Source organism: Capsicum annuum, chromosome 11, assembly GCF_002878395.1.
Source record: "Capsicum annuum cultivar UCD-10X-F1 chromosome 11, UCD10Xv1.1, whole genome shotgun sequence".
Lineage (NCBI taxonomy): Eukaryota > Viridiplantae > Streptophyta > Magnoliopsida > Solanales > Solanaceae > Capsicum > Capsicum annuum.
The window spans coordinates 225,800,842-225,817,652 of NC_061121.1; the positions used below are offsets into that span (position 1 = coordinate 225,800,842).

A 16,811-nucleotide genomic window follows, 5' to 3' on the forward strand; every position below is an offset into this window, starting at 1 on the left:
GTGGTCAAGATATGAGATGAGGAGAAGATCAAGATGAACACAACAACAATACTTCAAGAACACAACCACAATTCACTAACAACAACCCACTTTAAACGTCAAGCAACAACAACACACAACTCGGCCTACTTTAAGTTCATCATACTACCACTTCAAGTCCACAATCGCAATGCCAATATGTTAAGCTCAACTTAGCTTTAGACACCTTTTGTGTTGATGAGAAAGAAATCAATACAAGAAACAAACTAGACAAACAAAAGAATATCTAGATCTAAACACACAAACACCAATCTCGGCCAAGACAACAACACAACACAATTTTCTCGGCCAAGAACAAGATGGACAAATTTTTCCTTTTTCTGGAATTTTCAGATTTCAACAATTTTTTTTTTTTGTATTTTTCAACTACCAAGTCCAAGATTGATTTTGTTGGAACAAAATCAACCACAAGCTTTGATACCAAATGATACAAGATTGAGTGTGTATCAAGAGATTCAAGCTAACACAAGAACAACATCACTAGAGAATCAAAGGCCCCACTCGACTTCTCTAGGTTTTTAAGGCAACAACAACAGTATTCAACAAGATAGATAAACAACACAAGATTGCAATAACTATTGTGAATTGAAAGTGCCCTACACGGCTTCACTATATCAACACACAAACAACAAGATTACAAAATGATGGATAGTAATTTGACACAATATCCTAGAATCTAAGAACCCTAACATGAAGATTAGGACCCTAAGACTAAAAGATATTTACACCAAATTCTTACTTGAATCAAGAGGAACTCATGAATCTCAAGACCCCAAGTTTCTAGCCAAAGAACAACAAAAGTGTTACTACACTTTGTTGTCTAGTTTTGGGTTCACTCTCAAGAACAAGAGAGAGAAGTTTTCAAATTATTACAAGACTTGTGTAGTGAAATATTAATAATGAACTAACTAAAAGACTAGCCCTAATAAATGGCTTATATAGTCAATTACAAAGGAGGGACAAAAGACCAAAATACCCCTGACATTAAGTGGGTGGGTTTGGGGTGTTTTGTTAGGCCTCTTCACACTTTAATAAGTATAGGCCCTTAGATGGGCTCACAAGGGCCTCATTCACGGTCAAGGATGTGAACAAGTCTTGGAGTCGTTGTAACTCACGCGCTTGACTTCGTGTGAAAGGTCTCTACCTAGGAATTCCCTTATCAGGCTGCTTAGGCAAGCACCAAGGGGACTGGTGGTGTAACAAAGAGGTGAAGGGGAAGGTGGAGGCTAAGAAGAGAGCGTATGCAAAGTTGGCTGAGAGTAAGGATGAAGAGGATAAATGGAAGAATAGGGAAGAGTATAAGATTACTACACAAGAGGCGAAGTTAGCGGTCACGATGACTAAGGATGCTACTTTCGAGAGTTTATACACGCGTTAGATAGTAAAGGTGGGGATAAAAAGTTGTACAGGCTAGCCCAGGTTAGGGAGAGAAAGGCTCGAGATCTTGATCAGGTGAAGTATATTAAGGATGTGGACGACAAAGTTTTAGTGGAGGAGGGTCGTATTAGAAAGAGATGGCAGTCTTACTTCCGTAAGCTCCTGAATATGGACTTCAAAGTCACTGGATCACTGAAGATGCCCTGAAAAATTTTGGTTGTAGTGTTTGGAAGACTATTCGAAGATTGTAGCCCCAGTTTCAAGAAAATATTCAACTCAAGGTGGGTAATGGCCTGAAGATTGAGTTCTGGAATGAACATTGGATAGGTGAAATAAGATTGAAATCTCTCTTTCTTTATCTATTCCTTCTCAGTCGATATGCTAGGATCAACTTTTTATTGGCAGGTTCAAAGAGTTGCAAATTTGCTTATTGTGATAAATGATTTCAATGGAATTACTAATACACCTGACAAGCCAGTGTGGAAACTTCACAGCAAGGGTGTTTTCACTGTGAAGTCATGCTATTGGAGGAGGAATACTGGTCAACTACAGATTGGGACCTAGCCTTGGAAGCTGATTTGGAAAGCCAAAGTCCCCCTAAAAGTTTCTTGTTTTGTGTGATTAGTTTGCAGGAAAGCTTGTTTGACTCATGAAATACTACAGAGGCGAGGTAGACAAATATGCTCAAGATGTTTTACGTGTGACCAGGATGCTGAAATAAATAGTCATCTGCTTTCGCAATGTAAAACAACTGCAAATCTGTTGAACATGTTCTTGTGTATACTTGGAGTGAGTTGGGTGGTTCTCGAAACTACTGAGGGTATGATGGACTGCTGGAATGAGATTGGAAGAAGAGAACCAAAAGAGGACCGGTGGGAATTGATTCGTGCAAGCATCTGGTGGACATTGTGGAAGGAGAGAAATGTCAGATGTTTTGAAGATAAAAGCAACAATATTCAAAAGATCAAAATGAACTGCCTTAGTCTTTTATATTTTTGGTGTAAGGAGGATATAGTGGGGGGGGGGGGGGGGGGGTGTATAGAACTTTTTGTTGATTTATAGGGAACTGTAAAACTTTATAGATTAGTTACTGTGGCTTTCGGGTTTTTGCCCTATGGGATGTAAGTGCTTATTTTCATTATTGTTTGGATGATGAAATCTTTTGAATATACAGTTACTTGTTCCTCAAAAAATTTCTCACAACTACATCGTTGAGCGAGGATTTAAGTCTTTAATTCGAATGCATTAAGCTGTCTTCCCGTTTCATTAATCAAGTGGCGCGTTTAGGTATAACCTTATCCTAATCGCAAATCATCCTTTAACAATTAACCCGTAATCAATTAAAGACATGATCCACACTCCTATGTTCTTCATTTCGTTCCTTCACTCCTATGGTTAATTCGTTTTGAGACTACAATTTATCCTAAAATGTGCAATTCTTTAGAATCGTAAAACAAGAACGCTAGTACAATCACATGACTTGATAAGCATATAAACCAAACTTTAAACCATACTTAAGCAATCATTTTTAGCAACCCAAGAAAGAGAGTGTTTAGTCACTCATTTTCATACAAGGAATTTTCATAAATGAATTCATAACTTCAAACTACAGGAAAGAAAAGTAAAAGAAGAAAGAACCCTAGTTTGAGCTCCTTGATGTCTGCTTCTCCTCTCCATTCGTGTAGCCTCCCAAGATATGTGTAAATGTGGCTAAACTCTCATTTTATAGCCCAAAATTTCATCCATATGCAGCCCTACGCGAAATATACACATTGACCCCTTTGCCCTCAACTTAAAATAAGTAGCAAACCAAATCCTAGTTGGTTTATGATTGTGTGTGTTAATTTCGTGTTGTGGACTATCCCCATGTGTTCCCAACTTAGTTGTAGCGTTTTAAGATGTTTATATAGCCTCCAAGTCGTCCAATCCAAGTCCTATAAGGATTAGATACAAGTACCACACGTTTCCTGTCCAAACTAGGACTTTGAGACCGACTTTGCCCGTTTGTAGGAGCTTTGGGCCGCGGAGCTTGTAGGATTGAATGGGTGCGCCGCACTGAGCCTATAGCAGAGCTAATCTAGTAGCTCAATCCATCATGTGGGGCGGTGCATGGCTAGGAGCCTAGGCTCAGATGCGTGGCGCGGAGTGAGCAAGAACTGGGCATAATTTCGCCGGTTTTGTCCCTTCTCGCCCGCCGAACTTGCTTCTTGTTCCATCATCCATTTTACCTCATTTGCAGCTTCATAAGTCACACAATTCACTTCCATTAACCACCTGCACATGCTCATAACAACCATTAGAGAATACATGGTTTAAGCTCATCAAATTACTCGAGAATAAGCACAACTCAAGCGTGGTTTAACTAGTTAACTTGTCTAGCCTTTGTTTTTACTCTTGAATTGATTCCAGTGATTCTTAAACCACTGAAACATGAGGATTAACACATAAATACACTAATATCACTAATTACTTACATAAGCATGCTAAGTTTTCCTCAAAACTAAGCTAAACGCACGTAGATAATGACACGTGTATAAATACGCCTAAGATCATATCCCCCCACCCCCACCGACACGCGCACACACTTAAAGTCTTGTTCGTCCTCGAACAATTCCTTACACATTAACCACCATCTAGGAAAACTCTATCATCACTACTTGACGTAAGACACTCAAGCTATAACTAAAACTACATGAATAGCAAGTTCAACATTAGGCATGTCACATTCCATTTGAAAACACATGAATACTACTTCAAACCTTCCTACCCTCAAGAATTAACTCTACCATGTGGCAAACTCATGCACAATACTCCACAAAGAGACTATATAAGTCACCTATCCATCATTAAACATGTGCCCTCACCACAAAAGAATCACCCATAGTCACTCACAAATATGCAATTTATCACAAGAATGGGTTTGAGAATTAAATTCCGGTCACTCTCACAAGGAATTCACATGTCACATAAGATGCACCATAAACTTGCCCTTAGTGTAGTACTCCACTAATATTAAAATATTAAAGCTCAAGATCAAGTAGGACTTAAAGGGTTGTAATGTAGGCTAAGGGACGGGTAGGAACTATTCTGGACAGTAATAGTGATTATCTTCCCTACGCACTTTAATACACTACACTTTATACTAAAACTCATCTCCAATCAGCCCGTTTTCCACCACTTTTATCTTCTTACCTCTCTTTTGTTTCACCCATCTCTTTAAGCTACCTTACACATTTTAGTAGGGAGTATTTGCTATCAACACATGATTCACTTTTGATCAATTTTTCTTTTCACTACGCTACTCCCTCTCGCCAATGCATAAACTTTTTAACACACCAAAAGCTATTTTCTTGGGGCACTACTTTCACTTTTTCCTTCTTCAATTATATACTGCTTAACATGCGCTTTGGAGTTTTGGATCAACTTACGGTCAATTGAAAGTAAAGGAATAAGCTACATATAAGGCTTTCAAAGAACATGCTAAAGGCTTAATAGGGCTAACTAAGGCCACTTAGAACTAGTAGACAAACCAGGTATAAAACATGGCTATCAAAGAAATGCCTATATCATCTCCTAACTCAACATTTTTTTTTCGCTTTACAAACACACCAAGCCTATGTCGCTTGGACTCGTAAAAAATGTCAATGGGTGCATGTCGGATTCGCCATAATTAGTGTATTTTTGAAGAATTCGACACGGGTGCGGCATAAAAAATGAAGAGTCCGTGCAACTTAGCACCAGACAAGTTCTAGACTTCAACATGCAAACATGGAATATAACAACAACCTCACTCACACAGGACACATGTTCAAATCAAGAAGATCTCTATAGACTCTTACCCTAGCAATAGCAAAAATTCAAAATTAAGGTGTCAAAATAGTCATTCAAATTATTACACCTGCTTCCACAATCAAAATCGACTTGCATCATTTAATCATGTATAACACCTAGCAAGAGCATCTCAATTTATTCCTAATAACAAAAATTTTAAAATTACTCCAAAAAATGAAAAAGGATACTGGGTTCAAAAGGCTTTCCCTCGAAAAAGAACCGAAAAGAAAAATCGAGGGATGAGTGAAGTGTACTTCTACTAAACAGACCAAACAACAAGAACTGAAAATAAACAAAGAATCTTTTTGTGATTTTTTTAAATTTAGTCAAAAACTAGAAAATAAATAAAAATGGAAATCTTATAGCGCACTTCACCCTAATTATTTCCCACTCCCCACTTAAAATAATACTTTATCCCCAAAGTATAAATCAGAGAATAAGGATTAGAAATACTCTCTGAGGCCTCTAGACCTGTCTAGTAGCATCCCATCCATCAAGGAGGTTTGGAGGACCCCACACTTTGTTTTTGCCATGCTCCTTTGCTAAGATCTCAGGTACTCAGACTTCCTTTCGATCTGTCAACACAAAACAAAACCAAAACCAAAGGCAATTCTAAAGAAAAACTAAAAAAATAAAAATAACTACCTTAACTTGGGTTGCCTCCCGAGCAACGCCTGATTTATTGTCGTGGCATGACTCACATCACAACTCATCATCCACATTATCTCATCTTTTTCCTTCATCTCGTGGCCCAGCTTCTCCTTTTCTGACCACTCGAGTGCTCACCATCGAGGTCTGCAACTTTGCTTACACTCACCTTTCAGGATTTCCTTCAAGCTTTTCAAGCTTAGGCTTATTTGTCACTTTAGTCCATGAGAGAGTCCGAAGAGGCAATGGGAGGTTTGCTCTCCTCCAGCCCATACTCATCTACTTCCATCATTGTCATCATGCATAAATCTCTGTGGGGTGAAGGTGTGTTGAGTGCTTTATACACTTTGAAGACCACCTCTTCATCATTCAATCTCTTCTTGAGCGTGCCTTCTCTGATATCTATCGGTGCTCCCCCAATAGCCAAGAATGGACATCCTAATATGATTGACATCCTGTCATCTGCATCACAATCAAGAACAATAAAGTCAGGAGGAATAATGAACTTACCAACCTTAATGAGAATGTTCTCCTTCGGCGACTATTCTAGTTCTGTTCGCCATCTGTAGCACAACTGAAAAGGGCATCAAGTTAATGCTTGCCCCCAAATCACTGCAATATCACTTTCAACAATTTGTATGGGGAAGATGAAACTCCTAGGGTCCTTTGTGCTTTTTGGGCATTTTGCTCATAATCACAATATCACCCAGCCTCGTGTTTGTCACCACATCCTTCATGTATTTAGTGTACTTAGGCATTCTCTGCAAAACATCTAACAATGGAAGGTTAGTATGAAGTTCTTTGAATGTGTCAGAAAACTTAAAACAAACATCCTCTTTGGCTTTTTTAAGCTTTTGAGGGAACGACGGTGGTGGTCTCTCTTGGGATTGCTCAACCGACTTTCCATTTGGGTACTCAGACTTCTTCTTTTTATATGTTTCTTTGAATTCAACTTGTTTTTTCTGCTGCTTAGGTGTGCTCAATTCTGCTTGCACCCCATGATTTCTCTTTGGAGGCGCATCAATCGAATCTTTACCACTCCTCAAGGTAATTGTCATCACTTACTTTGGATTTTCTGTATCACTAGGCAAACCTCCTTGAGGTCTTGAGTTTTGCGCCTTAGCTAACTGGCCCAACTACGTCTCTATATTCTTTTGAGCCAACTATTGGTTTTTGATTTTTGCAGCCATTTGTTCTTAGTTGGCTAGAATCTTTGTCAAAGTCTCTTCTATATTGCTGGCCTGAATGTTGTTTCGAGTACCTTGCTATTGTTGAAACTGCTGAGGTTGAGCATAATTATTGCCTCATGAGTAGTTGGACTGGCTCTGCCAGTTGCGATTATAGGCATTACCATAGTTTTGAGTACCTTTGGATTGCCTACAAAATTCACAAACTCCAAATTTGCTCCACATAGATTTGCAGAGTAACTACTACCACCACAAATTTCACACCAAGTCTGACCCTACTGAACTTCCTTAACTTGGGCCTGCGGTTGAGTCAAACCCAACTTATTGAATTTCGTTATCATTTGTTTCTGGAAGGAGGCCATCTGTGCAGTCAATGTTGTGATACTATCTACCTCGATCATACCTGCAGGCTTTTTCATCACACTTCTGGACACATCACATCACCCTGCCACTCTGGATTACCTTGCGCAATTCGGTAAAGGAGAGTATACAACTCAACATAGGTTTTCTCCAAAGCCTAACCAGCTGCGGTTGAATTTAGCTAAATTTGTGTTATGGTCAAGTCTTTCAACAAAAGTGTGAGCTAATACCTCATTTGTTTGTTTGGTGATGCGAACAATCTCTGTGAAGAGACTTGAATCTCTCCCATGCATGATAGAGATTTTCACCTGGCTTCAGCTTGTAACTTAGGATCTCTCCTCAGCCTTGCAGTTTTGCCAGAGGGAAAGAATCAAATAAGGAACTTCTGAAGGTTCAGCCTTCAACAATTTCTTTGCTTCCCCCAATAATGAGAATGGAAAACGAGTGAGCCTTACGTCCAGCAACTCCAGCAGGAATAAATATGTCACTGATCTCCAAGAAGTTCTGTAGATGGACCTATGGATCCCCTCATGTGACAAACCTGTAAACTGTCTGTTACTGTGCAACAATTACTATGTTCTTCTTAAGCTCAAATCGACCTCCTGTATTTGCTTTGTGAATGCTAGAGGTAACATTAGTTACGAGTAGGATTGCTACTTCGCGCACTGTCCTGCAGGCTGGTTCATCACCCATTGCTGCAGGAATAGTGTCATCCTGCTGAAATTGCGGGATTGGATAGAAAAGTGCTGCTTTTCTCCTCAGTTGGTGCAAGCGTCGCTCAGGTTCAGGATATAGTTCAACCAAACCCCTTTTCCTTGCTAGCTTACTTAAGATTCAAATTTGTACCTGCAAAATCAGTAGCTAAGACCAAGTTGTTAGCACTTATCAAACAAAATAGTAAGATTAAAAATTAGAATGTTGCTAATTTTTCAAGTTCTCGGCAACGGCACCAAAACTTGTTGCGCCCAAGTGCACACGCTAGTGTACATGGTCAAACGAGTAGTAAAGTGACTCTTACGAGCCGAATATCGATCCCACATGGACTAGGTGATTAGCAAACGATCCAATTTTAGCATTACTATTTAAGTTAAACAAATGCGATTTGCAACTAAAAAGAGTTTGAGTTTTGTTTTCTTATAAACTAAATGATAGAAATAACAATGATATGAAACTTGGGTTGTAACAATATATGGAGAATTTCGGGGTTGAGGCATTTACTTCACATTCATGCATATCTATGGTTTCTAATCGGTGTTTGTGTTTATTGTGATTGTTGATCTACGGGGTTGATACCATACATTGGGAATGGTCACCCTCAAAGTTATCTACCCAAATTAATCTCACAACTATATCGTTGAGGATATGAATCTTTAATTCGGATGCATTAAGCAAGTGGGGCGTTTAGGTATATCCCTGTCCTACCGCAAATCATCCTTTAGCAATTAGCCCCTAATCAATTAAGACATGATCCACACTCCCTACGTTATACATTCCGTCTCTCCACTCCTATGGTTAATTCGTTTTGAGACTACAATTTATCCTATAGTTTGCAATTCTTTAGAGTCGTAAACCAAGAATGCAAGAACAAACACATGACTTGATAAATATATAAACCAAATTTTAAATCATACTTAAGCAATCATGTTGTAGGCACAACCCAAGAAAAAGAGTGTTTAGCCACTCATTCATACAAGGAATCTCCATAAATGAATTCGTTACTTCAAACTATAGGAAAGAAAAGTAAAAGAAGCTAGTTTGAGCTCCTTGATGTCTGCTTCTCTCCGATTTGTGTAGCATCCCTAGATATGTGTAAATGTGGATAAGTACTCCTTTTATGGCCTAAATTTCGTCCATATGCAATCCCACGCGAAATATACACAGTGACCCCTTTGCCCCCAACTTAAAATAAGTAAAAACCCAAATCCTAGTCGGTTTAGAAGTGTTGCCCCACGTGTTCCCCTCTCCTTTGTAGCGTTTTAAGATGTTTATATATCCTCTAAGTCGTCCAATCCAAGTCCCCCACACGTTTCCTACTCAAACTAGGACTTTGTGACCGACTTTGCCCGCTTGTAGGAGCTCCGTGCTACGGAGCTTGTAGGATTGAATGGGTGGCGCCGCACTGAGCCTATAGCAGAGCTAATCCAGTAACTCAATCCATCATGTGGGGCAGCGCATGGCTGGGAGCCTGGGCTCAGATGCACGGCGAGGAGTGAGCAACAACTGAGTATAATTTCGCCCAGTTTTGTCCCTTATCGCCCGTCGAACTTGCTTCTTGTTCCATCATCCTTTGAGCTCATTTTTAGCTTCAAAAGTCACCCAATGCACCTCCATTAACCTCCTGGACATGCTCATAACAACCATTAGAGACTACAATGGTTTAAGCTCATCAAATCACTCGAGAATAAGCACAACTCAAGCTAGGTTTGACTAGTTAACTTATCTAGCCTTGCCTTTGTTGTTTTTACTCTTGAATTGATTCCAATGAACCTGAAACCTCCTAAACATGAGGATTGGCATACAAATACACTAATATCACTAATTATTCACATAAGCACGCTATATTATTCTCAAAACTAAGCTAAACGCGCGTAGATAATGCAACTTAGGTGTATAAATACGCCTAAGGTCACCGTGCCAAGCATGGGCCCAAATAACACTACATTGTATTTATGAGTACTATGTTTTTTTTGTTAGAATTTTTCTCATCCGATCATACTTTACCCCAAGGTGTTGCCTAGTGGTCAATGAAATGAGTTGAGGACCCGAGGTCTTAGGTTCAAATCTTGCAGAGATTAAAAAACACTAGGTGATTTCTTCTATTTGTCCTAGCGTTGGTCGACTAGAGTTACTTGATATCTGTTGCTGATGGGAGATGACATGTGTCTCGTGGATTTAGTTGCGGTGTGCGAAAGCTGGTCCGGACACCACAGTTATAATAAAAATGATCCAATTATAGCTTCAGATTATTTAAACTACTATTAAAATGGAAAAATATCATAATTTTGTTGGTTACAACTATTAGCATGAATGGTGCAATTTAAATTAATTTAATTGGAACTTTATTAAATTATGCGAGATATGGACAAATAGTCACCTTTTGAACCATTAATCAAGCTTTTAACGTTTGAAAATTAATGAGTTGATGGTCAAACACACCCCTAAACTCTTATCATCTTTTTGCGATTCTCGCTCCTCAATTATCCTTGAGTTCAAACTTATATATTCTATCATTATCTCACACATGTTATCTCTTTTAAAATTTTATCATTGTTTCACTTTATGATACCGATTTACAACAACAACAACATACCCAGTATATTCCCACATAGTAGGGATATATTTCTGGATATCAAAACTTAATTATTTACAAGAGAACTACTTGAAGAATTTTTGTTTACGCACATATATATGTTCTATATTGAAAAAGGGATTCAAATCTAATACCCAGGTGGCTTTCCAAACAGACTTTAGGAGAAATGATAGCTAGGGTGGCACTTAAGATGGGCTGAAAATAAGTAGAAAATGTCAAGAAAATGGACCTTGAACCTAACTCAACCCCAAAAGGTTATTTATGAGGTAAGAATTGTCCAAGATCATATACAAATACAACTTATTTCCTTAAACAATGTGCCTCACTTATCGAAGAAGGGACCAATAGAGAAAATTATGCAATATAGCATATGGAAGAACCAAGAGTTTTGCAAAGAATTAATTACATTGTGGAAAACATGGAAGAAACTAGGAAGAGCGAGGGCCAAATGGGTCTGTTTGAAAAGGCAAACTGGACCATCTACTTGCTGAATTTTCTAAAAAATCATTGCCGACCCGGTGTAATGTTTTCGATAGTCAGGGTGACCAACATATAGAGTGTGGGGTGCTCGAGCACCCATTGACCCCGAAGAAAACTTTGTATATGTATATTGAAAATGCTGGAAAGTAGTGATAAAATTTGTTCGCGAGCACTCATCAAACAAAAAGTATGATGGGTGCTTTGGTGCTGAAGTGGAAGTTTAAGTGCGTTGATGCCCGCTAGTGAGGATTCGAATCCTGGTAGCAACGCATATTTCTGTTGGAAAAAGGCCATCCGATTTTGACTTCTTTTATACCTGTTCACTGACTTTTTACTTACCTTTTCTTTGTTGTTTTTCCACTTTCATAGTTTTTGTATAGTTTTTGTTTTTCATTTACTAACTAAACAATAAAAATATTAGCAGGCTTATAGAAAAAGACTCTTGTTGGCTAGAAAATTTATGTTAAAGGAAGTGAGTACCCACAATCTTGAAATCCTTGATCTGCCACTGGCCATAGTAGACTCTAAATATAGGTAGGACTTTAGAATTTCTTGAATGTAGTAGGTATTATTTTCCGTTACCGTTTTAAATTCCTTGGACCTTTGAGTTTCCTCACTAGGGGTCTAAAAGTTTTCTGCCTGAATTATTGCCTTCTAATGTACTGTTTGGGTGGAGCTTCTTTCAAGATTTGGAATGTTGCAATTAAGTCTTGATACCCTTTTGTATGAAGATTATTAGCTTGTTTCTGGAATTGTTTGCAGATGGTGGGAGTTGGCTTCTTCTTGTGTAGGTAGTGGAAAACAACATAGAAATGCTGCTTTATATAAACTGTAGAGTGAAATGTGATATAATAATAAGGACCATGGAAGAGATGAGTCAAATAACATTTGATTCTTACCCAAGGGTGTGGCCTTGTGGTTCAATGAAGTTGGGATGAGCACCATGAGGTCTCAGGTTCAATTCCCAGCAGAGACAAACAGTAGGTGATTTCTTCCCATCTGTTCTAGCCTTGGTGGATAGAGTTACCTGGTACCTGGTGCTGGTGGGAGGTGGCAGGTATCCGGTGGATTTAGTCGAGGTGCGCGCAAGCTGCCCCGGACACCATGGTTATCAAAAAAGAAAAAAGAAAAACATTTGATGCTTGTATAAATTTTTGGCTGCAAGCTCGTGCTTAAGCATGTATTATGATAGATTGTTCTTTCTTCCCTTCTTTCTTTAACAAGTAATATATTTTAATAGTTAGAGCCATTCATTTGTTTGCAGGGTTTTACAACATATGCAGAGCGAAGAATTGTTGAGGCTGTGCAAGGGGAGGATATAGCTGCATTAAATATTGGAATTGGTTGGAGGGGACTAGTTGAGGAGATGGAGAGATTCAAGGACAACATGGAGTTCACAAAGCTCAAGACAAATCAGGCAGGTGTTGATCCAGATGATGTGTATTCTCAAGTTCCATATGAAAAAGGCTTCCAGTTTTTATGGCGCATTGAGAGACAGGTTTGTAGACCAACTGGTGTTACTTTCATCGTTCTATGAACAGAATCTAACTTCTCATCCACTTCGCTTTTCAGATTGGACGACCTGCTTTTGATGACTTCCTGAAGAAGTATATTGCTACATTCAAGTTTCAATCTATTGATACCGATATGTTTCTCAATTTCCTTAAAGCTAATATTCCTGGAATAGAAAACGAGATTGATTTGAAACTTTGGACTGAGGGCACAGGGATTCCCCCAGATGCCATGGAACCAGTTTCTAACATCTATTCAAAGATTGTTTCACTCGCTAATGCGTTCAACCAAGGTAGGATGCCAAGAGAAGATGAAGTTGCTGACTGGAAGGGACAGGAATGGGAGCTTTACCTCGAGAACCTGCCTAAATCTGTTGAAGCATCTCAGGTAGTAATTGGCCATTATCGGAGAAGTTACTCCGAGTAAATTTGCTAATTGTTATCTACCTGTTTCTTGTTTTGTTCTCTTTCTAAGTTAGGTGATTGCCTTTTCCTTATTTACTATTACTTTTATTAGTGTTCCTTTAAATAATACACTATTTGCTAGTGCTTAATCTCTTTTAACCATATGAAATATTTCTGCCAAATAATAGATGCATTGCAGGAAAATATTCTTTCTTCAATTATTAGCTGATGGTTATTCACGGGATTCTGCATCTTTAAATAACACACCTATGTAAATGAATCCTGCATATGCAACACCAACAATAACAAACTCAGTGTAGTCCCACAAGTGGGGTCTAGGGAGGGGACGACGTATGCAGATCCTGCATATGCCTTGTCTGAAATGTTCCTGCTTTTCTAAAAAGTTTTCATCTGGGGGCGTCTGTAATATGATAAATCATAAACTGTTTCTTCTCCCATGGGCTTGACGCTGTGCCCATCTTAGTTTCCCAGTAAAATTTGTATCTACAATTTTAAGCTGCTGGCAAATTAATTCAAATGTCTGTTAATGCGTTTGCCTCAATGTGAATGTCTGTAGCAGGCTTGTGCTTCTCCTGTGCATTTGTGCATGTCTCCTTGATTTAGTGACAAAAGGTTCTCAGGCTTCATAGTGAGCCTGACATTTATGGGGGCCTCAAGGGGCATTAATTTATTCACGGAAAACATCTAATTTTCCTCTCCAACTGTTGTCTCAGTGAGCAGTCGAGGAGATCCTTAGGTAACCGTTGTCCTTTCCTATTCTTTGCCCATAGGCCATAGCTTTGTCGATTGTGATTCCTGTATGCCTTCTGGAAGTTTAGCCTTTTTAGTCCCTTTTTTCCCCTTGAAATTCTAGTTACTAGTTACTGTGAGGGATGGATAATTGGTTTCCTTATACCCCCTTTCATGAGCTAGCTTTTGAGGTTGAGTTAGGCCCAAGATCCATTCTTTACATGGTAATTGGTCTCTTTATATGGACTTGGATAATCCTCCCCTCATAAGCTAGCTTTTGGGGTTGAGTTAGGTCTAAGATCCATTCTTTACGTGGTATGAGCCAGATCCATCCCATATCCTTGTTCATCGATGTTGGGCCCCTATATTATATTATCCACACTCCAGTTGACGAGGCCTAGGCCTGGGCGTGCGGGGGAGTGTTAAGTATCCCACATTGAAAAAGGAACGGGTAATTGGTCTCCTTATATGGACTAGGGCAATCCTCCCCTCATGAGCTAGCTTTTGAGGTTGAGTTAGGCCCAATATCCATTTTTTACATCGTGGGTAATTGGGTCAACGTTTTTAGTCCCTCTTTTCCCTCGAGTATTATCATTAATGTTTTCATCCTTCATATTTCATTTTTTTTTCTTCAAATCGTGATTATATTTCTAACATAGTAAGAAAATTTGGTCCTGCAAGGCATCAACTTCACACCATAGGCCATACACCTTGCCTCACTATGTCTCGTCTCCCATTTTTTTTTCTTCTTAAATAATTGCTTGATAGACACATGTATAAGTTCTTAATGCTGCTGTAATAATTGGAAAGTTGTTCAAGTCATTCTATGCTATTTTCAGGTCACAGCCTTAGATGCTCGCTACCGTCTCTCAGAATCAAAAGACTATGAAGTCCGAGTAGCTTTTCTTCAGCTTGCCATTTCAGCAAGGTGCAGAGACTACTATGGTGTGGTGGAGAAAACCCTGAAAGAAGTTGGTAGGATGAAGTACCTTCGTCCACTCTATACTACACTCGTACAAGGTGCCGGGAAGGAAGAAGAAAAAGTTTTCGCTAGGAGGGTATTTACGGAGGCTTGTGATTGTTATCACCCTATAGCTCAAGGTGTTGCTGAGGCTATCCTTGCAAAGCATGCCTGAAGGTTCTGTAAATATGAAACTTGCTGACGCAACTGGAAACTTGACATATACGTCTGTTGCCTTAATCTGGTTGACTGTGCTGGTGCTTTCTCAGCATTGTGTGTAATCTTTTCCTAAATAGTTGCTGTTATTGAATAGGCGCATTACTAAGTATCACAGAGGAACCGAGTGATTTTATTGTAAGAAGTTCAAAGGGTTGGTTTTAATGTTTGATTAGTGTACGTATTCAAGCGATGTGTGGATAATATTAAAACATTAACTGTAAATCATTTCGCATTGAAACGTCTAGTGTTCAATCATATAACTATCATATTTCTCAATAAAATGTGAAAAAAAAAAAATCTATCCTTCTGCATCTCTACCCCCGACTCCCACTCCAAGCTACTCAATTTTCTTTCAAAGAAAAATTCTACTCCACCTCCACCCACCTCAATCTCTCCACTTCTAAACAAATCTATATAAAAAAATAATTATATTATTGTAAGAAATGTTATATGTTTCATAATTTTCCTTAAGGATAATAGTGCGAAAAATATTCATACTTTGTCGAAATTTGCAGTTACGCATCTTGAATGTTGTGGGGGTCATATTATCCCCCTAAATTCTTTTTACCGTATTTAAATGGTATATATTTGTCCACTTGCACCAATGCGTGTATTCACACACCTTGAGCGCGTAAGGGTATTTAAAAATTGTTATAAACCTATTTTTTGATTAAATAACTCTATATACATTTCATTAGATTCCTTTATTCTTTAATATAATATATTAAAGAGAGGTATAAACCCCCCTTCTTCTACTCTTCGTTTTCTTCTCCATTGTTAAAGGTAAGATTTTTTCATTGATTTTCTTTGTTTTTTTTTTTTTTGATAAAATTCTGATAGCTTTCTTGGTTTTCTTTGTTAGTTGAAAATTTTTTCTCACTAATTTTAATTTTTGATTTTTGAAATTAGGGTTAGCCATGGAAGATGTAAAATTGGATTTTAATAACATTTGTTTAGACAAGGAAGATCCAATGTTGAATGCGGAGTTGTGATGCAATCATGGTCTCTTACTCCATTTGAAGACTTCTTGATTCGATAATAATTCAGAAAGAAGATTTTGGTCTTGCCCATATTATGGATCAAACAAGTGTAACTTTTTTTTTTTTAGGGATGATGTGGTTAATGAATGATCTAAGTTCATTATTCCAAAGTTGATAAAGAAAGTGAAGGACATGAATGAACTATTGAAGATAATGAAGACGAAGGAAGAATTGGTTAATGCTTTTCAGTGATAGAGAAATATGAAGATGGAAGCTGAATCTACATTCACTCAAATAGAAAAATAATCTAACTCATTTGTTATGAAGAAAGACGAGGTGAAAAATACACCAGAGAAGATGATTGAAGTGAAAAGGATAGAGAGCTTTAATAGTATTTTCACGATGTGTATCTTCGTGATGTGTATTGCTATATGGATCAAAATAGCAAGTTGAAGTGTTTTATGTAGTATTGTGAGATGAATTTGTCGTTGGTAGTGTTGCTTATAGTATGGTGGGTTGAACTTGATTTTATCCAATGAGATATCCTATTTGAAACTGATTGTTGGTTTTGAGTACTTGTTTGAGAACTTGTTGGTTTTGCTGATTTTGTTGAGCTAAATTCATTATTTCAAAATTGATGGAACCATCAGATAACACCACAAAGGATAGATACAAATTTATAGAAATATTCAACTATAATGACAAGTGCAAGAATTCTATACAAAATTAGTGCACAACTGTTTGAGATGCAAC

General features: G+C 38.2%; 1 protein-coding gene across 1 annotated transcript in view; it reads left to right on the forward strand.

The window, feature by feature from the left end:
- LOC107847521 (leucine aminopeptidase) overlaps positions 1 to 15,389 on the forward strand; it is a 52,546-nt gene extending 37,157 nt beyond the window's left edge. The window contains exons 2-4 of the mRNA XM_016691815.2: positions 12,497 to 12,730; positions 12,805 to 13,131; positions 14,738 to 15,389. Coding sequence (XP_016547301.1) covers positions 12,497 to 12,730; positions 12,805 to 13,131; positions 14,738 to 15,034 — 858 coding nt within the window. The 3' untranslated portion in view covers positions 15,035 to 15,389. The remainder of the gene's footprint in view (positions 1 to 12,496; positions 12,731 to 12,804; positions 13,132 to 14,737) is intronic.
- Positions 15,390 to 16,811: the final 1,422 nt, after the last annotated feature.